At 35.5% G+C, this 27980-nt stretch overlaps 4 protein-coding genes across 5 annotated transcripts in view; 3 read left to right on the forward strand and 1 right to left on the reverse strand.

Moving 5' to 3' along the window:
- LOC131010909 (14-3-3 protein 7) overlaps window positions 1-27980 on the forward strand; it is a 76822-nt gene that overhangs the window by 10580 nt on the left and 38262 nt on the right. The gene's annotated exons all lie outside the window — the stretch shown is intronic.
- On the forward strand, window positions 9802-15519 carry LOC131010874 (probable pectin methyltransferase QUA2). 2 transcript variants are annotated; one of them, XM_057938564.1, is made up of 9 exons: window positions 9802-10265; window positions 10811-11550; window positions 11637-11766; window positions 12189-12429; window positions 13324-13549; window positions 13711-13883; window positions 14013-14316; window positions 14485-14623; window positions 14926-15519. In XM_057938564.1, the coding sequence occupies exons 2-9, from the start codon at window positions 10823-10825 to the stop codon at window positions 15082-15084; spliced, it is 2100 nt and encodes a 699-aa protein (XP_057794547.1). In that variant the 5' UTR covers window positions 9802-10265; window positions 10811-10822; the 3' UTR covers window positions 15085-15519. The 2 variants fall into 2 exon arrangements, with proteins under 2 accessions (XP_057794547.1, XP_057794546.1); XM_057938563.1 differs by having other exon boundaries at window positions 9853-10265; window positions 10803-11550.
- On the forward strand, window positions 22456-24188 carry LOC131010887 (protein WHAT'S THIS FACTOR 1 homolog, chloroplastic). The gene has a single exon (XM_057938589.1). It carries the CDS (start codon window positions 22670-22672, stop codon window positions 23876-23878), a length of 1209 nt encoding a protein of 402 aa, XP_057794572.1. The 5' UTR covers window positions 22456-22669; the 3' UTR covers window positions 23879-24188.
- On the reverse strand, window positions 24229-27899 carry LOC131010873 (uncharacterized). The gene is made up of 5 exons (XM_057938562.1): window positions 27488-27899; window positions 26799-27208; window positions 25284-26694; window positions 24984-25130; window positions 24229-24903 (listed from the first exon to the last, which is right to left on the reverse strand). Exons 2-5 carry the CDS (start codon window positions 26847-26849, stop codon window positions 24401-24403), a joined length of 2112 nt encoding a protein of 703 aa, XP_057794545.1. The 5' UTR covers window positions 26850-27208; window positions 27488-27899; the 3' UTR covers window positions 24229-24400.

A 27980-nucleotide genomic window follows, 5' to 3' on the forward strand; every position in this document is an offset into this window, starting at 1 on the left:
ATAAAATGTAGTTGAGTGTATTGGAAGTGGTGAAAAGGTGTTATAATTAATATTGAGAATTGTGAAAAGTGAAAAGTAAGATGATTATAAGTGGTGGGGTATAGTCCAAAAATAGGTAGGAAATTCTTTTGTGGACGTCCCAAAAAGGAAATATAGGAAGTTCTTTCATGGACGGAGGGAGTATATTTTTATTTTAGCCCAGCTAAAATAAGTACATTTCTTAAGATATAAAATAAGAATCAATGTCGGCCCTTAGATCATCAAGATCTACGGTTCATTCATCATCCTGTTCGATGAATTCATGGTCCTGAGTTCGAATCCCAAAGGTAGCAAAAATTTATTTTTCGCAATTCATACCTTTATACAACGAATTCATACGTGTTTTACATAAAATTCATACATTTTTTCTAGTTCTTATTTCTTATTTTAAGAGGTGCTCTCACGGTAGCCCTTCCTAGGGCTGGAGAAATATACCGAAAACTTGGTATACCGGTCATAGCGTATCGAAAAATACCGTAAAATACCGAACTTAAGGCATATCGAATTTTTCAGTAAGGTATAATACCGTACCGAAGATTTACGGTAAGGTAAAGGTATGGATTTTTCAAATACTGAGGTATACTGGCATATACCAATACCGAGGTATATACCGAAAATCAATAAATACCGTATTAAAGGTATATACCGGAATAAGGCATGATACTTTATTAACGGTATACCGGTATATACCGGTATTAAGGTATAATACCTTGTTTTGATATACCGCAGTTGTCGGTATATTCCGGTATATCAAAAATCGCAGTATATACCGTATCAAAATCTATAGTTTAAAAATATAATATATATATTTTTACGTTTATATTTTTTTAAAGTATTGATAAATTTTATAAAATCATGTATATAATCTATATTATATGAATATATACAATTACATGAATTTATAAATATCATCAAATGATACAATAAACAAAATATAGCTCATATAGTTATGCTATAATATTCACCGTATAAATATCATTCAATGATAAATATATATATATATATATATATATATATATATAATACATGAATTTATAACATATTTATGATATAGTAATATTGACCTTATGTGAGTTGAAACTAGAATAAAGGGTTGTACCACTAATAATGCGATCACCCTTATATTAGTATCAATATGAACAAATTACCCTTATATTTAAACTAGAATAAAGGGTTGTACCACTAATAATGCGATCACCTCATGACTCTGCTTCAAACGTAGGAACTACGTAATATCCAATCTCTTTGTGGGGACCAAACCTCATAACACGGTGTGTGTGTGTGTGTAAAGATGCATAAAGTTGTTATTTTATTTTAAATAATAATTCAGATCATGTAGTTTTCTTAGGCAGCACTAAATTGATATTTGGATCCTAATAATTTTAACAACTATAGCTCGACTCGATTTTGTATACAACATTCAACCTAATGCCAAGTTGAAAAGTTGAATTCATATAGATGCACTAAATTTAAGTAAATTATGTATGACCCTAAGTCCAAATCAACATATCTAATCATTAAAATCATCCTAAAATCATTAATCCTTGAAAATCAAAATTAACGGATCAAAAACTTTTCGAAAAAAGATGATAGTGCAATTTCGTACGTCGCTTGATCAGACTCACTTGTCAATTATACAGTTCAAATTGACAGTCCATTCGCACCCCCTCTCTCTCTCTATATATATATATGTGATCACTTTTAAGATGGCTCTAGTAATTTATAAATCTAAAATAACTTTAAATTATTAACTCAACTATTAAACTTTTCCATCCCCTTACTCATGTTTGCCAAATATTGCCACGACTTTGACTTCAGTTGCTGGAATATAATTTTAATTTCGATAGAATTATATAATGCGTATTAAGATTTTTCAAAAGAAAAGGAGACAAAAATTAATACTAAGCATTAAAGAAATGAGTGGGGGCTTGCACTATGCCTTGGTAATTAATGACAAATTGACTAATAATGTCATACTCCCATCATATTTATACTGACAGTCCATTACCATCATTGCACCCAATCCCTATGTGGTGTGGATCTCATCTCGCCCACATAAAACTATTAAAAATCAATTTTAAGTATCGTTTGTACAAAATAATATTAGTCAATTTATTAGTTTATTTGAATAACGTCGACGCCATTGTAAATGTTTGATTTGGAATTAAGTCGTTACAAATTGAGATGTAAAATCTTGATTGGAAGTTGGAACGTTGTTTTCATTTATTCAGTAATGCGGTGGAATTAAATAGTTGTAGTCTAGTCTAGTTTAACGAGGAGGGTGTTTGGCTGATTCCATCTCCTAAAATGGATCAAGTTCTCGAAGCTTTTAAATAAAAGAGATGTATTTTCTTATCCACAAAGATCCGATAATAATAAATAATATTATTTAATTTAAATGCATCCCACACAAAATATCCTTTTTTATTTTAATTTTTTTTAAGAGATAATTTAATGAACAGAAGAGTCAATTTCGAGAATAAAAAATTAAAAACCACAATTGCCTAGTCTAGCTGCTCTTTTCAAGTGGAGTCCGCCGACCATATTCTGCTAGAATGCCCTAATCTAGTGTATATTTAAAATAAAATTTATAGTTGGTTGAAATCCCCCTCCTTTCTTTGCCCTCGATTTTGAATCACTTCTATGAATTTGGTGAGATATGTGGGAACAAGCTCAAAAAGGTGTTGTTCAATAATATTTGATAATGTATTTGTAGGAAGAAACGAGAGAATTTTAACTGATAGAACTCCTAATATTGCTCAAACAGTGAAAGGTATTATATTTTATATATGGAGGTGGGTTAAGGCGATGAATCCCATTAATTTATGCTACACATTCTATGAATGGATTCCGGCCAAATTCATCTAATTAATCATTTCCTTTTTTTTTGGTGTTGTAATATTTTATGTGTTGTGTTGTGTTGTTGTTTGGGATTGAGTACCCCTTGTACTCACTTTTCTAATAAATAATTTTACCTTTTAAAAAAAACCTTATAAAGTAAGAGTTTATAAGTTCATTCAAAATGTTTGACAAAATAAGTTGTTAAACAACTTATAAGTTTAAATAGAGAATTTAGATACATAAAAACAAAAAAATATGGGGATGTCATGCATGATTGAATTATATTTCCATAATATTGATTTATTTCTAATATTTTTTTATATATATATTTTTAGTCGGTGGTGACCAAAAAAAATTTAATGAGGGATTTAATATTTTTTAAAATATATATGAATTAGTAATGCATAAATTCTCTTGAATAAATGCACAAATTACATTTAATGCAATAATATATTCATAAAATTATTTAAAATACAATATAAAATTAAGAAGTCATAAATTAAGAATTTAGAAAAATAAAGAAAGAAATATAATATTATGGAATTGGAGTATAAATTAAGAACTTAGAAGAAAAAATTTTAAGAACTTAGAGAAAAGAATGGTTATGTAGTAAAAAAAATACCCCTAATGTTTATATTAGAAACAAAATAAACCTCTAACGTCACAAATTAGGGCAAATAAGTTCCTAAGGGGCATTTACTTTACATGATTGATAAGATGCATGATTGAGTATTTTGATCCTTAATACTAGGATTTTTCCAATTTCACATTTTTATAGGTATATATAAAAATCAAATATTATCTTAAATGATAAAAATAATCAAGGGTTTTTTGGGATATCCTAAAGTTTCAATCAATCAAAGTCAAAAGAAATTATCCTAATTATTTTTATCTATCAAGTGTAATCCTTCAAAGTAAACATCCATAATATTCACAACCATTAGACAAAGTGACTTATTTGCCCCAATTTGTTAACGTTATTTTTCCTCAATTTATAAACGTTAAAGATGTAATTGCACAAAACATAACATTAGAGATCTATATGTCTTTTAGATATACTATCTTCGTTCCATAAAGCATGATCCAGTTCTTTTCGGCACGAGAATTAATAAATTTGTATTTTGTGTGTTAAGTGTGGTAGGTGCAAAAGTGAAAAGGTGAATAAAGGATAAATTTTTTATTATTTTTAGAAACAAGTCAAGATTCATGAGACAAACCAAAAAGAAAACTGGGTCGTGCTTCATGGGACGAAGGGAGTAAATATTAAAAGTGTATTTACTACTTAATGCTCGTTTGGTTCAAGTAGAGGAATGGAAAGAGAATGAAATCAAATAAAGGAGTGGAATGGTAACAATAACCATTACTTTTATTGAGTGTTTGGTTTAACAATGGAAATGAATCATTAGTAAGAGATTGGGGTAACAAATTGGGTGATTGGATTACCCTCAAGTAAGGGTAATGATTATCTCATTACTCAAACCAAACAACAAGTAATGGATTCAATTACTTGATTCTCTTTCCAACCTCTAAAAACACTCGATCAAACGTAGGCTTAATCCTTATTAATATTACACTTTATATGGGATCACGACATTTTTTAAAGTGAATACATTCAATCATTTTTATTGAAATTTACGTGGTTTAAAGTAGTAATATTTTTATGACAAAAGTTTTAAATAGTACTAGTAATTAATAATTCGTTGAGCGAAGAAACCTGGTATATTGTTTAATTTGATTTGACTTCACAAATAAAATAACTAGAGTCAAAACCCTCGTATTGCATGAAGTACGTGGAAACGACAAATGGCTGATCCTCATAGATATCCGAGGTACTGGGAAATCTTGTGTACTAGTCTAATATTCGGATTTTCAACACAAGGGTTTAAAATATACTATTGAATATAATCTTTAATTTTTTGATAAATTATAAATAAATAAAGAAATTTATAGATTGCACCATGATGAACTCGAACCTCGAACTTGATGCCTTAAACATTAGTCACTTACCGCTAAATTAACACACACACAAAAGTTTCTTTATTTGGTAAAAGTTTTACTCTTTATTTATTTTTTGGGCGTTTCTCACCTATCTTGAGACACTTTTTATTTTGGGCGTCCCACCTATCTTGAGACATTTTTTTATTTGACAATTTATTTTTATTTTTATTTATACATAAAATATATATATTTTTTAATTTTCGTGGCAAAAAAAATCTCAAGATAGTCGGAACAGATAGAGCACTGCAAAAGAAGTATCAAGTATCAGTGTGATGAACTTTTGGTCTGTCAAAACAATCACATAAGTGTTTGTATTGCTTTAAGGATTTATTGAATTTTAAAAATAAAGTAACTATATATAGTTTTGTCATGCAAAAATAATTATTTATTAAAGGTGGGCATATGTTCCTTAAGCATTAATTTGACATATAATGATAGATATACTTATTTGCTCTGTTCTATTTAACATGACTATTTTGTCATTTTTGAACTGTATCGATACAAATGATCATTTTCCAAAAAAAACAAAAAATAAAAAAGAAACACACATTTTATCTCACAAAAAATTATAAGTTCCACTATTTTGTATCACTTTTATTCTTTAATCACTCTTTTTTTTAATAATCATACTTAAAAGTAAGTGGCCATACTTAGTGGGACGGAGAAAGTATTTATTTATTTATTTTTGACAAAACACGTTCTTAAGCTTCGCTAGTTTTTATATACGTTTCATTTTAATAGATATTTGTACAATTTTTTATCACAATATTTCTTCATGTTTTTATAATTGTTATTTTCAGGTCCTTATTCAAAGAAACTAATGAATTTATTATATTTGTTACTCCATTTGCACTCAAATAAAATCCATATCACATATGCGAAAACTACACTTATTTGCGAGCACCAATTGTGAACATCACTGAAATGTAATCCCTTTTAATTATTTTCTTTTTTCATTTTATTTTTTCTCTTATACCCTTACAATCATAAATAATTGGGACCAACAAATTTATATTTTATATAAAAATCAAATCCTAATTTATTATTTCTCCATTTAACTTCAATGAAGGGGACGAAATTAAGAAATTGGGCTTTATCTTTTGATTAAATGCACCAAAATACACAAATTTTAGTATAATGAGTTTCATTTTCCACAATTTTTTTCTAAAAAGATCATGAACTTTATCTTCCATCTTTTAACGCTTTTTAATTTTCAAAAGGCGAGAAGGACAATTCGTAGTCGCATGATTCAAATACTTTAATAATTGATGAGAACTCGAAGTTTTTTTTAGAATATTAAGCAAAAAAAAACTCTTAATCTCAAGCATGGATGGTTTTAATTTGAGGAAAATATTTTGAAATTCGATTAAAATTATAGACAAAAGAAATCCCTTAAAATAAATTAAAGTCGCCCCTCTTGATATCATATTCATGGATAGCAGCTCACGTGACGCCACGTCAATTTGAATTTGGTCGAAATTGCAAATCATAGAAAAAATAGTTTAATGCCTTTAACCTTTAATTTTTATATAATTTATAAATTTGATTACGACAATCGCAATTTGTAGCTTGTGTATAAAAGAAAAAATTAAATGGAAAAAAAATGCAAACATAGACTATATGTAAGTTTACAGTAAAGACGTACAAATAACACGATAAATCGATTTTATAATAATTAATTTATTTGCTTCCATAAATATATAGTGTATATACTAGGATTGAATAGAAACGAAAAGTAGACAAGGAGACATACAGCAGTGTGAAAAGGCACAAAACATATTCACGAGTGAAGACATCAGCATATTATTTTGCTGCTTCTGAATTTAGTGCTTCAAAATTTATTACAAGTCACCGCCAATTTACACGTTACCGAATTTATTGTTTGTCTTGTTTTCATTACAGAATGTTATTATTCGCGTATTTATTCTGATTTTTTAAACCATCACCCGTTTTCGAAATATAATATTATCCCATCATATTCTATAGTATTACAGTTCACCCATCCTTCGTTTTGCGCCACCTCGAACTAATAACTTCAATAAGAAATAAAGAAAGAAATTATATAGTCCATTTCACAATATAAATTGTGTTAAGTTATGATATTAAGGGCGTGTTTGATATTGGCTAATACACTGTATTAGTTAATTTAGTACAGATCAGTCTAGTGTTTGGTATTATTTAGTAATAATGCGGATGGCCCGGTTTAATCTCACGACCCAGTATTAGTAATCCAGATTTCTTAGGATTAATAATACCACCTCCCCCCTAGGATTAACTTAAACCAGGATATTCTGTATTTAGCCATGATAGCAAACACCAACTCGGTATTAATAATCTGTCATTATCCACGCTAAATACCTTGGTTACAAATTATTCTATATAATCCTTTACTGAAAACCAAACGAGGGGTTAACGCAAAATTAATCCTTCAATTTGTACTTCGATTTCATTATACGCGTTTTGTTTGTATCATTATTCGTGTATGTATGTATTTGAAAAATCGAAAAAACTCATCAGCAATCGTCAGTCATAATAATTGGAGTAATTAATATAGATAATTACTTAATAAAAATAAATTAAAAGTTTAAATATATTAATTTATAGTTATGGTTTATTAGTTTTTAATTAAAATTTATTATTTCTAATTATAAATTTAATTAAAATGGGTGCAAAATGCATTCCTACTTATATATATATATATGCTTTTAAATGTATTTATTTATTTATATGCACCCACTTTAATACTTTAAATAACATACGTATCATTTAATAAAATATATTTTATATGTTTCATATGTATTACTATATCTCTTGAACTGTAGCTAGTGGAAGCGCCGTCTGCGAGTTGGTGACCTATTTAATGTTAAATGGGTTTCGGCACGTTTCAATTTCATATATGACTACTTCAAGTTCATTTAGTCAGTACCATAATATATTCAATTTATATTTATTTTTTGTTATCATACATTGACTATATATATATTATTTATTAACTAGATGTGTCTAAGTATATCACTATAAATTTTTAAAAGATATCACTATAATTGTAAACTAATCACCTCTTGTTATTTTTCATTAATATATAACGAATTATTGATTTGAAATAAAGATTCTTACTATTCCACCTATTATTGAGAAAAATTAGTCAAAATTAATCATATGTGAATCATGTCCAAGTTTGACTCAACCAGTATAATAGTAATTAAAAAGGGTTGAATTATTTGATCACTATATTAGTGTCCAACTTGTCCTATTCACAACCGCGTTACACTCTAAATGCATGGGTCTTAAATTTCAATCTTGGTAAATTCGAACTTAGCTGGCATAATCAATTCCACTTCTAATTTAACAAAACTATGGAAATTGTACAATTTTCTATTGCCTCCGCCACTTTGGGCGATCTCGTAATCATATAAATTTCGATGTTACGTATCATTATCCAAAATATTACCAGCTATTTTTGAATGTTAGGAAAACTGATTGTGACTATTTTGGACGTGTTCACATTTATTAAGGTTGGTGAATATGCCCACTCAACCTAATACTTCCAAGTATGACCATTACGTCGAGGATTTAAAAGCAATTTGTAGTTGTAATTATATACATACATACAAAACATAGTAATTCTTTTAAAAATAAAATAAATTTATATATGTATATACAAACATATGCTAGCTTGGCGTTTGCCTTGATTGTTTGACTCGTAAAAAGATAGACGTTTTATATAGTTTGGTTCAAATCCAACTTTTACTTTAAGTCCAGATAATCATGCCCATTACACTATATCAAAATAGTTAAATTAATGATAATTATAAACCCGAATATACAATGTCTTTCACATAAATTGGGAAAGAATCAGTCCAAACAGTTGGACTTTCAACTTGCGCAGAATATTGCGCAAAAAAATTTGACCTTGAATTTATATGGCGTGATTAGGATTTTAACCATATTATTCATTTGTTAGGTAAAAAAAAAACTTATTAGTAGCTAGAGTTTTAGATTTAATTTCCTCGAGATTTGGTCTCTGTTTGACTATCTGATTAGTCTTAATTAACCATTAATGACAACGTTTTTTACAATAATTTCATATAAATTTTACAATATCGAAATCGAAATGCTATATTATATACTATGTAATAATTTAAAAATTAATCTTTTTCTATAAAATTATATTTCGAGAATCAATATGCCACCGAAACCAGGCGGGCCACTACAAATTGACAACTCCATGCAATTCCTTATCCAGCCAAACAATTAACTTTATTTAATATCTAAAATCCAAAATATGATTAAAAAAATATATATGACATAAAGATGTGCATTGTATGTATACATTTTTATTCTCCTGAATTTTCATTTTGTTTTATCATTCTAGTCTATGTATATTACATAAATATATTAATTAACTTTGAGGAATACCTATACGAAATAATAATTCTTTAGGGAGAATCGAACATCTTTTATTATTACCCCACCCCATGAATTAAGACTTGTGTTAATGTGATTGAACTCTACTTATTAATGCTCACAATTATAGTTACATTGTTAATAATGAGCACTTTATAATTCCATCATGTTCCAACTGAAAAAAAAAAACAATCATATTGATCGCACGCCGTATTTAATTTTGAAGGCTTACTTACATTTGTTCTTCTTTTGAAAAAAAGTCTATATTTTTAAAATTTACTCTTCTATAATAGTCCAATTAAAATTTCTTTCAATTCGATGGAGAAAAGAAAACCTCAAACTAACTTGTAAACTATCAAAAAAATATTCACACAATCTAATTTTATAATAAAATCACTTCTAGAGAAGTCGGTTCGCTAAATATAAATGCATATACAAGTGAATTTACTCTTCTATAAATAAACAAAACTAGATGAATATTAAAGAACCAAAATATTCGGATTGTACTTACATTCTATTCAATTAAAAATGATAAAAGCTCGACAAAGTGAAAAATAAATTTAACTCAAATACAATTGTCGACATTTAGATAAGAAATCATACGAACCTCGACATTAATGAGAGAGAGAGAGAGAGAGAGATCTTAACCGAGCCACCTCTGATAAGATTGGATCCCACTCCGCAGTAGAATTTCTTCACAGTCCCACCAATTTGTATGCATATATATATAACCCCTTTCCACCTCGTTGCAATCTCTCCTTCATCTCTGCTCTCTAGCTGGAATTTCCTGCTCCCATTCAGTAATGTGATCTGAAGCTAAGTGTGAAATTTTAGTGTGAGAGTGTGAAATCAAGGGGTGATGGAGGGTTTTGAGAAACGACAAATAAACCTTGGGTTATGAGAAATTCATGAAAACTTGCCCCAGAATTTAGCTGAAAGTGAGGGCTCTCTTGTTTCTAGCAAAGTTTGCATCTTTTGAGGTACACACTGACGCCCAGAATTTTTGTTGTTCTTTTCTGTTTGTTTTTGATTCATTTGGTGCAATTGATCCAAATGGGTTTTGCGTTTTGGTTTTGGGAGTGATTTGAACTGAATTCACTTCACCTTCAATTCAGTGATTTTTATTTTCAGTAACTGGAATCTTAGTTGTGTTTTTCAGATATCTCCTTAATTTATCACTTATATTGGTTTCTTGATTTGGATTCTGTATTTCCCATTTCTAGTTTTAGTTCAAGTCACATGTACACTGCAAAGCTTCCTCTTTTAGATTTGATATCTATGTATTCTCCACAAATCACGCCATGTATCTGCATCTATGTGTTTTCCATAAATCACGGCGTGTGCTATATATATTGATGTTAGAGGATCTAGTATCAGATTTGGAAATAGGGGATTCCAAATTCACCAGTTTCTTTATAATATCAGTTTGCCCTCCCTTTCTTTTCTTTTTTCCTTCTTTTTTTCTGTTTTGATTGGTATTGATTCTTTATCTGTTGTGTGATCATTCCTTTCTGGAGTTGTTTAGGTAGTGAGTAAGATGTCGAGGCCTCTTCACAGGGGTGTATTGAGTGGCGGTGGGCGAGTCTCGGGGAATAGTCATGATTATTGGGAGGATTCTCAGAAGAAAGATAGGTTGGAGAAGGAAGATGTGAAAATTCAGCCAAATGGAGCTGATGCCACACACCATTTGTCTTTGAAAAACCCTTTTCGCTTTCTTTTCACAAATAATCATCCGTCTTCGACTCACAATTTGGGGGAGCACGGCTTTGTATCGGACCCCTTCAGTCCAGGGGTTGTTAGGAGTTGGCAGAAAGTGATACTCTCCTTTATCAAATTCAGTTTAGTAGTCATTGTGATTCTTGCTCTGACTGGTTCATACTGGTGGTCGCTTTCTATAGCCTCAACATCGAGAGGTCAAGTATTCCATGGATATAGGCGACTTCAAGAGCAGCTGGTCTCCGACATGTATGAAATTGGGGAGCTTTCTCTTAGTTCTTCGAGGTTTAGGGAATTAGAGTACTGTTCTCAGGAGTCGGAGAACTATGTTCCGTGCTTCAATGTCTCGGAGAATCTTGCTTTGGGATTCACTGGGGGCGAAGAATATGGCCGCCATTGTGTGCACGGGTTGAAGCATAACTGCTTGGTTCTTCCACCTGTGAACTATAGGATTCCTCTACGGTGGCCTGCTGGAAAAGATATAATCTGGTTTGCGAATGTTAATATTACAGCACAGGAGGTCCTGTCTTCTGGTAGTTTGACTAAGAGGTGAGTCTCATAAGCCGAATTGAAGTTGGTCTTGGGTCTTTCTTCTATCTGATATCTTTATTCTTTTCTCCATCGTGTGATCGCAGGATGATGATGTTGGATGAAGACCAGATTTCCTTTCGTTCGGTGTCTTCTACCTTTGATGTTGAAGATTATTCTCATCAAATTGCAGAAATTATTGGGCTTAGAAATGAGTCCTCATTTATACAAGCTGGAGTAAGTGGAAACCATCATACATTTTTCTTTGCATGATTCAGCACCTTTTGAGTGAAGTGCCCCTATTGCAGCAGATGTGGGAAATAATGATCATTCGATACTTAAATTATGCTGTGAAAGCATGACAGTGATCTAGCAGTTACCTGATATTTGTCTATCTAGCCATTTATGAGGAGTGATATGACCTTGTTCGCTGAAAGCATTTGAGCCCTTGTTAATTGGATCTTCACATCTCGGCTGATCATGCATTTAGTACTGCATTTTATTATAAGAGCAGAATGGGGCAGATCATTTGCATTAGCAAGTTGTTATATTTTACAGCATGAGACTATGTATGTGGCAATCTTTGATGTGTTTCATACTTAATAACTTCTTCTCAGGGTTCTGAAATACGAATATACATTTTTTGTTCCCTTTTTCAGGTCAGAACAATCCTGGACATAGAATGTGGTTATGGTAGTCTTGGGGCACGTTTATCTTCGTACCAACTATTAACCATGTGTTTAGCAAACTATGAGGCGTCAGGCAGTCAAGTTCAGCTAACTCTGGAAAGGGGTCTCCCAGCAATGATTGGTTCATTTACGTCTAAGCAGCTCCCGTATCCATCTATATCGTTTGACATGATTCATTGTGCAAGATGTCGAGTTGATTGGGACACTAAAGGTACTCTCGATTCTGTAACTATTTTGTTTTTTTCTCTATTGTCTCTTCTTTTAAATGTCTATATTTTTTAATGGTTAGAAAGAAAATATTCTAGAAGTTACTTGATTACTATGTGGAAAAGAGATGCATTTCAGATTAGACAAGAAAATTTTCTTCAATCATTACTCTCTGGTCAATTCACATGTGAAACAATTAATGGTAAAATGAAGCGAAAACTTTTTCACTGTTTAGATGCAATTTTTTTTCTTGCACTAATGCCATCATAGACAAAATTCATTTAATTGATTGTTTGCTAGATACATACGGTTCAGGTTGAGTATTACCTCTGTGTGTATTTTATACATTACAGTTGTTGAGTTAGATCCCAAAAAGTTTAAAGAACCTCCTTTTATTTTTTATATTTACTCGAATATTTGCTTCAGGTTTTGCAATTTCTACGTCAAATGCGGTTCATGCCCTATAGATCCCTAATTTCTCTAGAAAACTTGTATTGTTTTCCAAGAACACTTGCATAAGATTAGAAGCATCGGTTCTGAAACTTGGAAAGATGATTCTTGCCTTGTTGCTTTCAGAATCTTCAAGAACTGCATGATCAATATAGTTTTCACGGTTTGTTCTGTAACCAAGTGTTTCCTTCAGAAAATATGTCTTGTGCTATTTTAAACTTTACCGTACCTTTTTTGAACATTAACTGTAGAAGCTTACATGAAAAGCTATACTGATAAAGCAAAGTAATGCAATTGTAATGAGCTTGAGTCGAGTTCTGCTCCGATCTCTAATTATTCTCTAATTACAAATCAAATGCTCTAGTGTTGTTTCAGAGGCTACAGAGGAAAGTATCACCATTCAAAATAAATTTCCTACGATTTAAGTGTATTATCTCATTTAATGCAGATGGCATATATTTGGTTGAGGTTGATCGATTGTTGCGGCCTGGTGGATATTTTGTGTGGACCGATCCCATTATAAACTCTCAGCGTTCCTTACGCAACAAAGCCAACCTGAAAAAATGGGATACAGTGCGCCTGGCAGCAGAAAATCTCTGCTGGGATATGCTCCCACAGCAAGACGAAACTGTTGTGTGGAAGAAAACTAGTAAGAAGAATTGTTACTCCAAAAGGTAAGCAGGGCTAGAAATGAATCACTGCAGCTCAATGAAATATTGTTTTTTATTCTGAAAGTGAATATTTCTTGTGTTGTTATATAATAGTAATAAATTGATGGCTGCATTTGCAAGTGATTGCATCATCCTCAGAAGGAAACGTTTGCTCTTGTTTCCAGGAAAAGTGGTTCCTTTTCTCTGTGTAGTAAGAGCCATGATATAGAGACCCCGTATTATCGACCACTCCCAGCATGCATTGGAGGGACTCAAAATCGCCGTTGGTTTCCCATTGAAGAAAGGAGAAAATGGCCTTCACAGGCGGCATTGACCTCAGCTGAACTTGAACGTTATGGTAACATTTACATTCCCTACTGGTTTCATTAGTGTGTTCGTTGATTCGAACTGACTGCTTGGTGCGGAATACACGTCGTGTTACCTTTTATTAGCATCTCCTGAATGTTTTCATTTTTGTTTCGTGTAGGCTATAGCGCGGAAGAGTTTGCAGAGGATTCTATAAACTGGAAATCCGCCGTCCAAGATTTCTGGTCTCTGCTTTCACCGCTCATATTTTCAGATCATCCAAAGAGGCCTGGCGACGAAGATCCTTCTCCGCCTTATAACATGCTGAGAAATGTGCTGGACATGAATGCACATTTGGGAGGATTTAATGCTGCCTTATTAGAGACTAAGAAATCTGTGTGGGTTATGAACGTGGTTCCTACAAGCGGTCGTAACAGTCTCCCTTTAATAGTCGACCGGGGCTTTATTGGCGTGCTACATAACTGGTAATTCTTGCCTTCCATTACATATTAATCATAGTTTGATTCCTTCTTTTGAGACAGCATTGTATTTTTGGAATTTTTGTAGCCATTATAAATCCGAGGAAAAGTTCCTTTCAATTGTCATCTTCCTCGGATCTTCAATGTATTTGAAGTTTATATGTTTTTTGGCAGGTGCGAACCGTTTCCATCGTATCCAAGGACGTATGATCTAGTTCACGCGGAAGGACTTCTCTCTCTTGAATTTTCTGAGCAGCCAAAATGCCAAATGATAGATATGTTTGCTGAGATAGATCGCTTACTTCGTCCAGAGGTAATATTTTCTACTTCAAGATGATGATTTATGAAACAATATATGGATCTTCAAATATAAATGTGTGCAGTAAATGACAGTAGAGTTGCCTCATGATTTGCATAAATGGATAGGATAATCAAGATCTGAGACAGGACCATTTAGATTGCACAAGTTTGCATTTCGTATCTAAAAGCTCAATTTTAGATCGATGGTTCTCATTCATGTCTAGATTTAGTTGCTTTAGTACTGAGTGAAACTGACAGAGTGAAGATTTTACTCGTGTGCTCTCTCGATATGCTGATCAACGTGAAAAAACACAGGGATGGTTGATTCTGAGGGACACCACTCCTCTTATTGAGTTTGCAAGATCTCTAACAACGCATCTGAAATGGGATGCACGAGTCGTGGAGATCGAGAGCAACAGCAACGAGAGGCTCCTGATCTGCCAGAAACCATTCCTCAAGAGACAAGCCAGCTGATTTCTGGGGGAAAACGTCGGGTATCTCTACATATCATAGACGATATTATTCACATTCATTTCTTTACTGCATCTACCTTCTTAAAGCTTCCATAGAAATGGTGGAAAGAAAGTTAACATTGAACAGAAAGCTCGATAGCACGGTGCAGAAACTGCATGATCACGTTATTTTTGATAGCTCTTATGGAGCCGCAAGGCGTCCTTAAGACCGTGTAACTAGAGATCGGAGACGAAGGGCAATGTGGGAGAGATATAGGACTTATATACCCTTTTGATGCCTCTTTTTGGGGACATTTCCATACATATATATACTCAACTGTGATGATGGATTTATAGAAGTATACAATAAACAAAAATTGGTTTGCTTGTGTATAGATATTCTTTGTTAACTTCTCTACTTGCTGCATTTAATGAGTGTTTGTTTGTTTTCATAACATTTCTGGGGTTATTGCCTATTGCTAGTGGTGGGGATTTTGATTTATATCACGTCTATTTAAGAAATGAAAATAGTTCCTTTTTTGGGGTAAGGTCAAAACGTGCTATAGCTAAAATGACAAAGACCAAGTGCGTCCAAGATAGACTTGTAGTATAATAACGCCCTTTAATTAAAAGACAAATTTCATAATATTGAGCATCTCACTTTGAAGTCTGTAAGCTGAAGATAAATTATTATTTTTTTTGATAAATTATATAAGTAAATAATGAAATTTAAAGATCGTGTCACGGTGAATTCGAACTCAAAATCTCAGGTTTTGAATATTAATTACCTACCACTAAACCAATACATGCACACTATGAATTGATTAATTGATGATGTATGCGGTGAATGCACAAGAAGTTTAATTGTTATCTAATAACAAAAAGAAGTTCAAATCGGTTATATGGTTATAAATGACAAAAATATACTTATCATTTTCTTTAGTTGATAAATATATCAAATCTCAAGTTCTAAGCAATCAATGTCAGAATTAATAAATACACATGTTCATACCATTGATGATTGGTGCTTTAATCTCACCCGCTCCACAATTTTACATATCCTTTCCCCCCTCCCTTGCTAACAGTCGAAGATTATTGAAAACTAAGTTTTAATTTTATCTAGATTTAGTAGGATTTGTTGAGGATTGTGGCTATTAACACTCCTAAAATAGTGTAAATACAATCCAATTACAAGGTCAACAATCAACAGATTTGATCGAAGATCAAAACCGAACTGATGGAAAGGGAAATCAACATCATGGAAATCACTAAACCTAAACCAAACTGATTTTCTAGTTTAGTTTTTTTTTTTTTTTGAAAGGTCAAAATTTTTTATATTTAAAACAACATGAGTACAAGGAGTACTCAAGATCAAAAAGTACAAAGAGGAGTGTCCACACACACTAATAAAAAACATCTAGCATATCCTAGAAGGGAAGCATCTAATGGGATCAGAGAACCAATAATGAAAAGAAACACAAAAATCAAAAGGAGAGTTCGTCTTGAACCACCTCCAGATACATATAAAATTGCCATCAATAATCCTACCAATATCCGGACACCCTTCATTAAAAATCTTATCGTTCTTTCCTTTTCAGATCTTCCAACAAGCACATTGCCAAATGACATTGAACATCATCTTTGTGTCTTTATTCTTACCCAAGTTGACAAACTCATAAAAATGATTCAAAAGAGAAGTTGAAGAGAGGAATGGGACCTTGAGCGAGCAACATATACTCTTCCAAATTGAATCAGCAAACTGGCAAGAGACAAGAATGTGTCAGAGTTTTCTTCAAGAGATTGACAAAATAGGCAGCTGTAATCATCGTTCTAAAAAGCAACTCTTCTCTTCAACAGGTTGGATCTTGTAGGAATTCTATCTTGAAGAGCCCTCCACGTGAAAGAAGAAACTTTGCTCGGGATATGCCTCGACCAAATGTTGCGAAAAACCACAGGAATGCTTTCCTCATTAAATGATGCTCTGTGAAAGCAAGGAATGCATCTCTTTAGTTGAAAAAGTTTCATTGCTTGCCCCTTTCCACAAGAACGCATCAGGAATTGAAGGCCTAACAGATACACTGCATACAAGATACCAAAGATCCAAAAATTCAAGAAAATCATCAAAATTAAAGGCATAATTCCACTTGAAAGACCAGCTCCACGAGTCCTCGCTGAAGTAACTCATTTCCCCCACCTTAGAGCATCTCCAACCATTTACACCAAACCCAAACCCATTTTACAGTATATGTCACATCCAACAGTAATTCTTCTCCAACCATTTACACCAAACTCAAACCCAAAAAAATAATCTTTAAATATTCTCTTTCCACTTACTTTTTATACTTCTTCAATCATACCTATGTATTTCTTTTAAATTATACATTTGCCCCAATTTGTTAATTAACAATTTCATATTAAAATAAATATTATACGAAAATTAATTTTATTATTATTATTATTATTATTATTATGATTATTATTATTATTATTATTATAAATAAGCAACAAAAAAACCTAAACTTTAAAATAAAATTCATTAAAATTCATTAAATATTACATAACTTGAAAATAAAATACAACAAATAAACCAACATCCACATAAAATTCAAGACACGGAATTAGTATATACTTCCCACAAATGTTCAATTAACTTTCATTCCTACGAAATTAACAAAAAATAATTAACCTACGAAATTAACCAAAAAAATAATAACCAACATTATTATTTTCATTCCTTTCTTATAAACCTACGAAATTAACAAAAAATAATTAACTTTCATTCTAATCATTTAAACCTACTAAATTAACAAAATAATACTCCCTCCGTCCCAACTTTTAGTATCCAACTTTTCTTTTTTGGTCGTCCCACATTTTGGTATCCATTTCTATTTTTAGTAAAAGTAGATGGGGCCCTTACTCCACTTTAATTATTTTAACTCTCACCTAAAATATGGGACCCTTATTCCACTCACAACACATCAATCACTTTATTAAAACTCGTGCCGTTTTCAACTGGATACAAAAAGCCGGGACGGAGGGAGTATCTAGCAAGAAGAGGGGTTAATTTGTAGTTCTTAAAATTAATTAAAGTGTTTTGGTGTAGTGAATAGTGTTACACCAAATTCGGTGTAACACTATTCAAATGGTGGCCCCAAACCCATTTTGGGTTTGGGTTTGATGTACCATTGGAGAGGTTTTGGTACACCAAAATGGAATTTGGTGTACCATTGGAGATGGTCTTACAAACCTTTTAAGAGGATATTAGATAGAGATTCCTGAATCTATTTTTTAGAGACTGACCTCCCTCAACCTAAGGATCATCCCAAAAAAGAACAGATATACCATTCCCAACAGAAAAATAGATGTTTTCACAAAAGGTTTTTCCTACAACCCCCTTGAAAATCTCATTCATATCCCTCCACCAGAAATAATCAACAGTAGCATAATATCTTTCCCTATGACAGTCTCTAATACTCCCATATCTAGAATTGAGTACCCTCACCCAAAGAGCATTTTTATTATTCATCCACCTCCAAAATCATTTACAGAGAAGAGCCAAATTAAAAGATCTTAGAGCACCCGCAATCGGGCTCGGAGATTGGGCACGACCTCTCTTGCGTGCCACTCCCCATTGCCGAGCCTTGGGCTCGCGCGCCCGGCTCACCCCAGCACACCGGGCTCAGACGGTATTTTAGGTAGGCACGTGCAACGCACCGCCTACCTAAAAAAAAACTTTTAACTATTTTTAATTGTTTTTTATATAAAAATCATTTAAAATTTTAATTTTAACTAAATGTAGTTTTACTATTTATTGTGTACTACATACACATGGTAGAGAATCCTACATTTTTTAATGTGGGATTCAATACTCAACTTAATGTAGCCTCACTATTTATAGTGTACTACACATTGTAGAGAATCCTAAATTTTTCAATGTGAGATTTAATAATCAACTTAATGTAGCTTCAAAATAATCCTACATTTAATTCTAATTTTTAATTATTATTTATATTGTAATTTAATTTTATTTTTCAATCAATGTAGTTTTAGATTTTTATTTTAATAATGAAATTTAAGTTGTTAAATTTAATGTTCATTTTATTTTTCAATCGGTCGTTTGGCCCTTTTGTTTATTTATTTTTCTTTCTTTCTTCTATAAATTGCTCCATTTCATCCATTTAATTGTATTGCAATTTTAATTTTCAATCAATGTATGGTTAATTTTTAAATTTAATGAAATTTGAGTTGTTAAATTTAAAGTAAAATTTAATTAAAAACAACCATAAAATTTAAAAAAATAAAAAAAGAAATTAGAGAGCCAAGGGGTGGGCTTTCCCATTGTGGAGAGTGGGCTCAAAAATGTAGGGACCACATTTAAGAGCCCACCCTTAGCTCTCCATTGTGGATGCTCTTAGATCACTAACCCCAAGACCACCATCATTCCTATTTCTACACACTTTATCCCGACTCACCCAAGAGATTTTCTAGTTTAGTTTTAAAATAGGAGTTTTGGTAAATAAAATCACGAATTATTTTGAATTTGCAATTTTAACGTGATTTTTAAAGTGTAGCGAATCAAATCATCATCTTTTCAATTTTTGCATTTCCATCCACTTAATTTTTTTTCGATCGCCAGAGTGTTGAATTGGAGCTTACGTGGATTAGTAAAGACATCGTCGTTTTTTTAGACTTAAACCACGCTGTTTCATACAATTTCAACAAAAAAAAATCTAGATTATAAAAGGATTGTATCCTGTATTTGCACCATAATTTTCAATATTTAACAATCGTATACAAAACAACGCCGTAATATTTTCAATATTCAATAATTTTATACTCCTAGAAAACAACGCCATAACATTAATATTAAGTGACGAATTAATCCACGTAAACTCCAACTTAACAATTCGATGACCGGAAAAATTTGAGGGACGAAATTACAAAATTTAAAAATATAATGATTTAATTTATCACACTTTAAAAATCACGTTAAAAATAGTTGTTGATTTTATTTTCCAAAGCCCTTTAAAATATTCGTACATGATACAAATCGTGTCAGTAACAACATTGAAAGTTTTCTAATGAAGCTTGCTTGGAAAGTTATCAAAGGAACTGAGTTTGGTTATGATCTGATGCATAACCATTATTTGAATGCTCATAGCCGTATTTCCTCTAATACGACATCCTCTTCCATCTGGCTGGGCATACGTGATGAGATTGATGGCATCGTGGACGATACTTATTGTCATGTGGGGTCTGGACATTTGACTAATTTTTAGTTGGACGATTGGCTTGGTTACGTTATTGCCGAGAAATGTGGCCTTCCTGCGTTTTTAAAGCCTTCTTTTTCGGTGGCAGACTACTTCTTTGAGGGTGTGTGGCATTTTACTCATGAGTTTGTCAATGACTACTCGGAGATTGTTTGCGACAATTTTGCTTATTCCGATCGGGGAGGAGGAAGATACGTGATTTTGGAAACCTGCTACTCATGGCGATGTAATGGCCAAACTGGCGTTTAGACATCATGGGCAGCGGCATCCTTCGGTGTTATGGGGGAAATGGATTTGGGCCGATTTTATTCATGACAGAAGATCCATCTTTTGTTGGCGCATTATTCATAACCGCCTTCCTACTTTTGATAGGCTTATTAAGCACGGGATGATCATGCCTAATTACTGCGTTTTTTGCTACAAGCAGGCTGAAACGATTGATCACATTCTATGGAAGTGCAGCCAGGTAGAGCCTTTATGGAAAGATTTTTTCACTTGGTTTCGCTATAAACAGGCTCTTTCTCTTCCGGACATTCATAGCATGTTGGTGGACTCTTGAAACAGAAAACTTAGTTCACAAATTGGAGCTTACTGGAAGCTTGACATTATTACCATGCTATGGGCTATTTGGAATGCTCGTAACAACTGCATCTTCGAGAATATTATGTGGAATAGAATTCCTATCGTTAAGTTTCTTCGCTCCACTTTTCTTGAGACGGAGGCTGTCTTTCCTAGCATGGGCCATATTTATAATGATTGGAAGGACTATATTATCCTGAGGCAGCTTGGGGTTGCCTCCCGGGCAACTCCTTCCCCTGCAATCATTAACGTCCATTGGTGGCCACCAAATGCTCATTGGATAAAGGTGAATACCGACGGCTCGGCCTTGGGTGCGTCCGGTAAAATTTCGGTTGGGGGTGTGTTTCGGGACAATTGGGCTTGGGTTCGTGGTTGCTTTCACATTAAAGGAGGTATTGGATATGCTTTTGAGGCTGAGCTCCTTGCTACCATTTACGCTATCCGTATTGCTCATCGTCGTGGTTGGTTACATCTTTGGGTGGAGTCGGATTCGGCTTACATTGTCCACATTCTTCATGGCCGTTCCACCTCGGTTCCTTGGAGGTATTTTGCTGCTTGGCGGGAGGTGCTTCGTTTACTTGGAGATTTTAATCTTCAAATAGCTCACATCTATCGTAAGGGGAATAAGGCAACTGATATTATGGCTAATGACAGCAGAGATGAGGGGTGGTCGCCTCATGAGATTAATGCTATTAAGGATGCAGTCCGTATGGATATGGCGGTTCATAGTCATCTCCGCATCAAGCTTTAACTTAAGAGTGCGGTGGTCCCGGGGCTGCCGCGGGTTTCTCTTTGGTGTTGTGGGTTGGATGCTGTCAGTTTTCCTTTGTCAACTTTCAGGCGAGCTCAAAGTTGGGAATTTGGTTTCGTCTGTTTGGATGCCCAACGGCACTTCTTGGTGCCGTTGTGGTTTTGTCTTCTATTTCTCTGATCTTGTCGTTGAAGAGAGGAGTATTCATGTGTCTTACATGTTTTTTCATAGTTTGGTTTCTGGGTTTCTGTCTCAACGGTTTAGTCGTGCAGCTGTCGGGTGTTGGCGCTTGGTCAGGATTTGCGCGGCTGGGTTTTTCTTCAAACGGGTGGCGGGTCCTGCTCAGTCCCGTCTCCCTGTTGGCGTGGGGTGGGATTGCTGCAGGTTCTTTCAGCAGGTTGGGGGTGCTGGCGTTCTCACTGGCCTTTGGTCGATAGATGGGTTTGGGGGAGATTTGGTTTCATTTGGTCTCACTTGGCGGGCTTTGCTCACTGTGTACTTTTCTCAAGCAGTTGGAGGGTATTTTTTTTCTTATAAGTTTTTACTTTTCGTTTGATGGCTTTAGTTTCTATATTTGTTCTAGTTTTTTATTTAGTGCTTGGGAGCCGAGATTGTTTAGGGGCGATGGTTTGGTCGGAGCTTTTAAAATAATTCTAATTCCGCTCTTCAAGCAATTCGTTTGTTGGTTTACACGAGTACTCTTTTTCCTCGTCTTGAGTTTTTAATGAGGCTTGGTTTACACGAGTACTCTTTTTCCTCGTCTTGAGTTTTTAATGAGGCTCGGCCCATAGTCTGCTCTCTTGTGCTTGGGTTCTTAGTTTTTCTTTTTTCCCCTTTTAATAAAATTTTAATTTAATAATATTTTATAGATTTTCCAATTTTCTTTTCTTTGTAGGAGTTTGTTATGTAAATTTCAATTTTCCACCATTTTCCTTGCAAGAACTTTGAACTTCACAGTCTAAAACCCCATTGCTGTCCTCTGCCGCTCTCCCGCCTTCGCCGCCGTCATGGCCCTTCTTCGCCTCCTCTCCAGGACCACCGCAATCCCCTCCAAACCCCACCACATTCTCTCCTCCTCATCCGCCACCGCCGCCGCTTTCTTCTCCACCTCCTTCCTCATCACCAAAATCCCCAAAAAATTCAGGAAAAAACGCAAGAAAAAGGAAAGCCCTAGAACCAAATCGATCCAAACCCAGCCCAATCTCATTCCCCACTTCGAGAACATCCTCCACCGCGACGCCTATTTTCGATTCTTCACTAAAACCAAGGAATTCCTCTCCAAACAGCGCGAACAGGTCCTCCTCCTCGACGACGCCGGAAAGCTCCACCAGCAGCTAGGGTTCCCCCGCGGCCGGAAAGTCCTGAAATCCATCCTCCGCCACCCGCTCATCTTCCAAACCTACCGCCACTCCGACGGCAAGATGTGGTTCGGATTCAGCGACCTCATGGACGATCTCCTCCGCGAGGAGCGCGAAATCGAAGCCAAATCGGAGCTTCAGAGGGTCGATGTCGTGAGGAAATTGCTGATGATGTCGGTGAATAAACGGATCCCCTTGAGCAAAATCTATCACAATAGGCTTCTATTTGGGATTTCAGAGGATTTTAGGGATAAAATTGCTAATTACCCAAATTATTTTCGAGTAACTGTTGAAGATGATGGCAAAAGGATTCTCGAGCTAGTGAATTGGGACGACTCGTTGGCGGTGAGCGCGTTGGAGAAGGAATTCATGGCTGATGAGGAGAAGGTGAAGAAGGCATTCAGATTCCCGGTGAAGCATGGTAGGAAGCTGGAGTTGGAGTTGGAGGATGAGAGGAAGTTGAACTTGTTGAACACATTGCCATTGGTTTCGCCTTATTCGGATGGGAGCAAGCTCGATTTATGGACGTTGGAGGCGGAGAAGTACAGAGTGGGGATCATCCATGAGTTCTTGAGCTTGACTTTGGAGAAGAGGGCATACATACACAATGTTGTGGAGTTCAAGGAGGAGTTTAGCCTCACGAAGCACACGTACCAGATGCTTCTGAAGCAGCCTCGGACGTTCTACCTGGCTGGCACACAGATGAACTGGTGTGTGTTTCTCAAGGATGGCTATGGCGGGGATGGGGAGCTCGTTAGCAAGGATCCGCAGGTGGTGTTCAATGAGAAGCTCTATAAGTATGCGGATATGCAGGAATCGGAGATGGGTTGCAGGATTGAGCAGGAACGTAATGAGTGATCGGATTTAGCAAGAATAGAAGAGGTGGAAGAAGAATGAGATGAGAAATGAGGTTCCAAATATTTGATTTTGCAAGAATTGCAATTGGATTGCAGGGTTGAATGAGAATGAGAAGATGGGCAGAGAGATTTGTGAATGGATGGATTCTTGAGAGTGGAGGGCAAATGGATTTTGAATTTTGAGAGAGAGAGGGTCATTTTTATGGGGAGGAATAGGATCATACTTGTGTGTTCTTGTATATGAAACAATTCTCCAAGCTTGGGTGTTCGTTTTCTATTTTACATAATAGAAAAACATGATTAAGTCGAAATCATGACGAGATGCTACACTTGATGAAATATTTGGCTCGAGCAAGGATGTAAACTGTGTTTTGTTGCTGTAATTTAGGAAATCATACAGAAGCAGCTACAATTTACACTCAAATGCAAAATACAGATCACAAAAAGTCATATTTGAATGCTTGAAATTAAAAAACCAAGCAAACAAATCAAAAGGGCCAAGAGCTTCAAATTTAAAATTAAATTAAGCCTTGTCCTTCAAAGTGGAATGCTGGCGATAATTGCTTTTTGACCTGTGTTTGCTCTTATGGCTGGTGCTGACGCCAGCACTGCTTCTCCGAGACGAAGCCCCCGTTGCTGCTGCCCCCTTCCTTGCTGCTTTCCTCCGACTGCTCCAGCTGCTGCTCCCGAGTGCAGCTTTAGAAGCATTGGTGTCCGCACGAATCTCTCGAGCCTTCTGCGGATTTATGGGCTGCTTGTTGAGCAGGGCGAGCTTGGGGAGCAGGCTGCAGATGGTCTTCCTCAGTAGGTCGTCGCTCATGTTGCTCTGTATCGGATTCCCGAGCAGATTGACTGCTATGAGGGAGCTGTAGTTGGCTACGAGCTGGCCTAGCGCCTTGGCTGTGGTTATCTTGTTGAAGCTCAAGTCGAGCACCGTCAGCTTCAAGAGTCGATGCAGACCTTCCACCATACTTATCTTGTTCCCTGCAAGATACAGCTCTTTAACAAGAGTGCAGTTCGACAACCCTGCAAGAAAACAACGACGTGTTAGCTAGCTTTGATATAGCTCGTATTCATTATGAATGTTTTGCTTGCACATGACGTACCTTGACCTATTCTGGAGATCCGGTTGTAGCTGAGATCGAGCACACGGAGACGAGTCAAGTCCCTCAAACCCTCGATCGTGCTTATCTTGTTCCTCGATAAATTAAGAACATGGAGACCCTTTGGGAGAGATCCTGGAGTTATATGGACTGGAAATACGAGAACAATAAATCATCCATCATTAAGAAAAGTGACAATTATACAGTAAGAAATGTGAGAGTGTGAGATCTGTCTGCATCATTTAATCCGTTATGGAACTAATAAGCATTCAACAAATATTTGAAGTGAGCATATTTATATACCTATAAGATTGCCAGACAAGTTGACTGATCGGAGGCTGGAAAACTGTGAAATGGAGGGAATGGCCGCAAGTCCGAGGCCTGTGATATGAGCCACGCTCGAGTTAGTAGTCAAGGACCGGATGACAGTGTTGGCGTGTGAGATTTCCTCTGGCGTGTCTGCAGCTGGAGGTCGAGACAAATGAGATGAGCCTCGTGGCTGTGATGCATCGTTCTCAGGAGAGGACGGGAAGTGGATATCATCTTCGTGTTCATGCTCATCGTTGTCCACTAGGCAAGGAGGCTGCGAGGAAGCTTCTTTCACCCACTCATTGACTCTCCATAGAGGAGACGAGTCTGGGGGGAAGGCGAGCCACTCATTTTGAGGCCACATGCTGGAGTTTCCGTAAAATCCATCCCACTTGGTGTCATCCACGCTGTGCTTGCCCCTCTCAGTCGACTCTTGTGTGAATGAACTCGGAGATCTCAAGCCGGTGGCGTGCTTAGGCTCAACTGTATCTGATGAGTAGCCACCGCGCTGGTTGACAGGAGCAGCCCCCTCGACTTCAGATAGGTGCGGTTTTGTTGTACTAGCTGTTATATGCAAGTTTCTGTGACTCCATAGGAACAATTTCCACCACAATTTCCGGCTCCCGGAGGGAAGAATCTGGCTCGAGGAATGCTTCTTCAACATCACCTTGTCAGCACTGCAACGCGTCTTGATGGACACAGTAGGGCTTGCCCCATCTACTCCAAGATTACCTACCGCGTGCATTTCAGCTAACATCTGCATATCCTCGTAGGATTTACACTTGTCCAGCTCTAGAGAGACGCTTCTTATTGCCAAACTAGAGCACGAGCGCTTGAGCTCAGGAGAAGCCCAAAACCTAGCTTTCCCGGTCCCCGGATCACTTAGGTGTCCGCTGGCATCCATCTCGAACATTGCTTCCGTGTTACTGTGTTCAACATCGTCATCAATATTCAAAGAGCAGGAAGAATTCACTTCTCGTAGAGCTCGCCCTTTTTCTTCGTTGGGACGTTCAACACACGCTTGAAAGTTAAATTCAGCATGGTTTATATCCAAGGAGCTGGAGCTCTTAGTACCTTGAGCATCTCGGCCTTTTTCTTCGTTTGGATTTCCAGAATATGCTTGGAAATTGAATTCAGAATGCCTCTCCAGTCGGGAAGCCCCATCGTGCTCGTCTCCCCCTTCATAGTTCACCTCACCGGAATCAAGTGCAACGGGGCTCTCGTGATTCATCACCTTAACACTGCACCTAGAACTCCCCGTGACACGGAAAGGAACGGGAACACTAAAAGATGTTGATCTCAACTCGGCCATTTCTGAAGATGTCTGGACATGATCGAGCTTCACGTGCAAAGCATTCACATTCTTCTCCTTATCGGATAGCTCAACGCGCCGTAGTTTCCCTCCCTACACCCAAATCAAACCAGTTCAACAACCAACAAATGCAAACAACACACACACACACCCACACAATTCATCAAATCAAGAAGCAACTCATATAGACAAATCACCTTATTCCTCTTCTTCTTCCAAGAAGGGCAAAAGCAATTAAGAGAAGCCATTCCTCAGATCAAAACCTCACTTCAAAAACCTCAAACCGATTTCGGCAAAGCCTAAAATTACCGCGAGTCGCCTCCTCTCTTCGTATTCGGGCAAAGCTGCAATTGTATACTCAACCAGAACACTCACATCTCCCCCTCCCACACAAAAATACACAGAATTTCACATCGGATTAGCCATAATCAACTGGCAACTTCCAAATCCATAAACCCCAAAACCGGATAAACAGAGCTACACAACCTGCTTTTCTTGCTTCCAACCTTTCCAAAAACCAACACAACTCAAATATATAGGAAAGGTTGTCCAGAGTGATCAATCAAACAAGGCAATGCATATTTGGAACCTCCACCAACCTCCTTTCCTGTAAAACCTCAGCAACAAAAATCACAATCCCATTTCAAGAAAGTCCCAAAAGCACACGAAAAATCAAAACTTTTTAAACAGCCAACAAATTTTGCAGGTAGCCCATCTCAAATTAGACAAGTTCCAAACCAATAAGCAACCATTTTCACCACAAATCAGGCAAAATAATCAAAACCTAAAAAGGATATGCTAAATAATGGCCACATGAAAGCTTGATTATCTGTCATTAATTAATAAAAGAAAAACGGCAAAACGATTGAGACAGGTAAAGATTTACCGTAGAGATTCACATGAAAAAATTGAGGCCAGGTTGAGAAGTTCCAAATATTGGGAAGAAGCAAGCTACAATGAAGCTGTTTGTGCGAGGTGAAATTGTGTGCGACGAAGTTGCATAAAAATGGTGATCGTGAGGTGGAGCAGAAGAGACTAGAAATAGACGGAAAATTCATCAACAGATGTACGCGTAATTCCCGCGGTGGTGCCTGCTTTCATTAATTAATAGTGTCACATATATGCCTCCAAACACTATTATTGCAATCTTTCCAACATAAAGAAATACAATTATTGCAATTCTTTTACATGTGGGTATTGTCTCAGCTTGGAAAATTGACGTCTTTTTATGATTATTACCGAAAATTATCGACCTAGAATTCTTTGACTAGATTAATAATGTTTAGTGGTAGTTCTACGATGTGGTGGTTTCACGCCGTGAGGATTTTTCTAATGAAACATACTACGTTAACATGTGATGATTGTATATTTTTCAACGC

The sequence above is a fragment of the Salvia miltiorrhiza genome, chromosome 2 (assembly GCF_028751815.1).
Source record: "Salvia miltiorrhiza cultivar Shanhuang (shh) chromosome 2, IMPLAD_Smil_shh, whole genome shotgun sequence".
NCBI lineage: Eukaryota > Viridiplantae > Streptophyta > Magnoliopsida > Lamiales > Lamiaceae > Salvia > Salvia miltiorrhiza.

What these genes read in the sequence shown, in the direction of transcription:
- LOC131010874 (XM_057938564.1), top strand. Translation starts at nt 10,823, where the DNA reads ATGTCGAGGCCTCTTCACAGGGGTGTATTGAGTGGCGGTGGGCGAGTC. An exon ending in TCTGGTAGTTTGACTAAGAG is followed by an intron (nt 11,551 to 11,636) that starts GTGAGTCTCATA and finishes GTGTGATCGCAG; the next exon opens with GATGATGATGTTGGATGAAG. An exon ending in AGTTGATTGGGACACTAAAG is followed by an intron (nt 12,430 to 13,323) that starts GTACTCTCGATT and finishes CATTTAATGCAG; the next exon opens with ATGGCATATATTTGGTTGAG.
- LOC131010887 (XM_057938589.1), top strand. Translation starts at nt 22,670, where the DNA reads ATGGCCCTTCTTCGCCTCCTCTCCAGGACCACCGCAATCCCCTCCAAA.
- LOC131010873 (XM_057938562.1), bottom strand. Translation starts at nt 26,849, where the DNA reads ATGGCTTCTCTTAATTGCTTTTGCCCTTCTTGGAAGAAGAAGAGGAAT. An exon ending in GGAAGAAGAAGAGGAATAAG is followed by an intron (nt 26,695 to 26,798) that starts GTGATTTGTCTA and finishes ATTTGGGTGTAG; the next exon opens with GGAGGGAAACTACGGCGCGT. An exon ending in CTTGTCTGGCAATCTTATAG is followed by an intron (nt 25,131 to 25,283) that starts GTATATAAATAT and finishes TCGTATTTCCAG; the next exon opens with TCCATATAACTCCAGGATCT.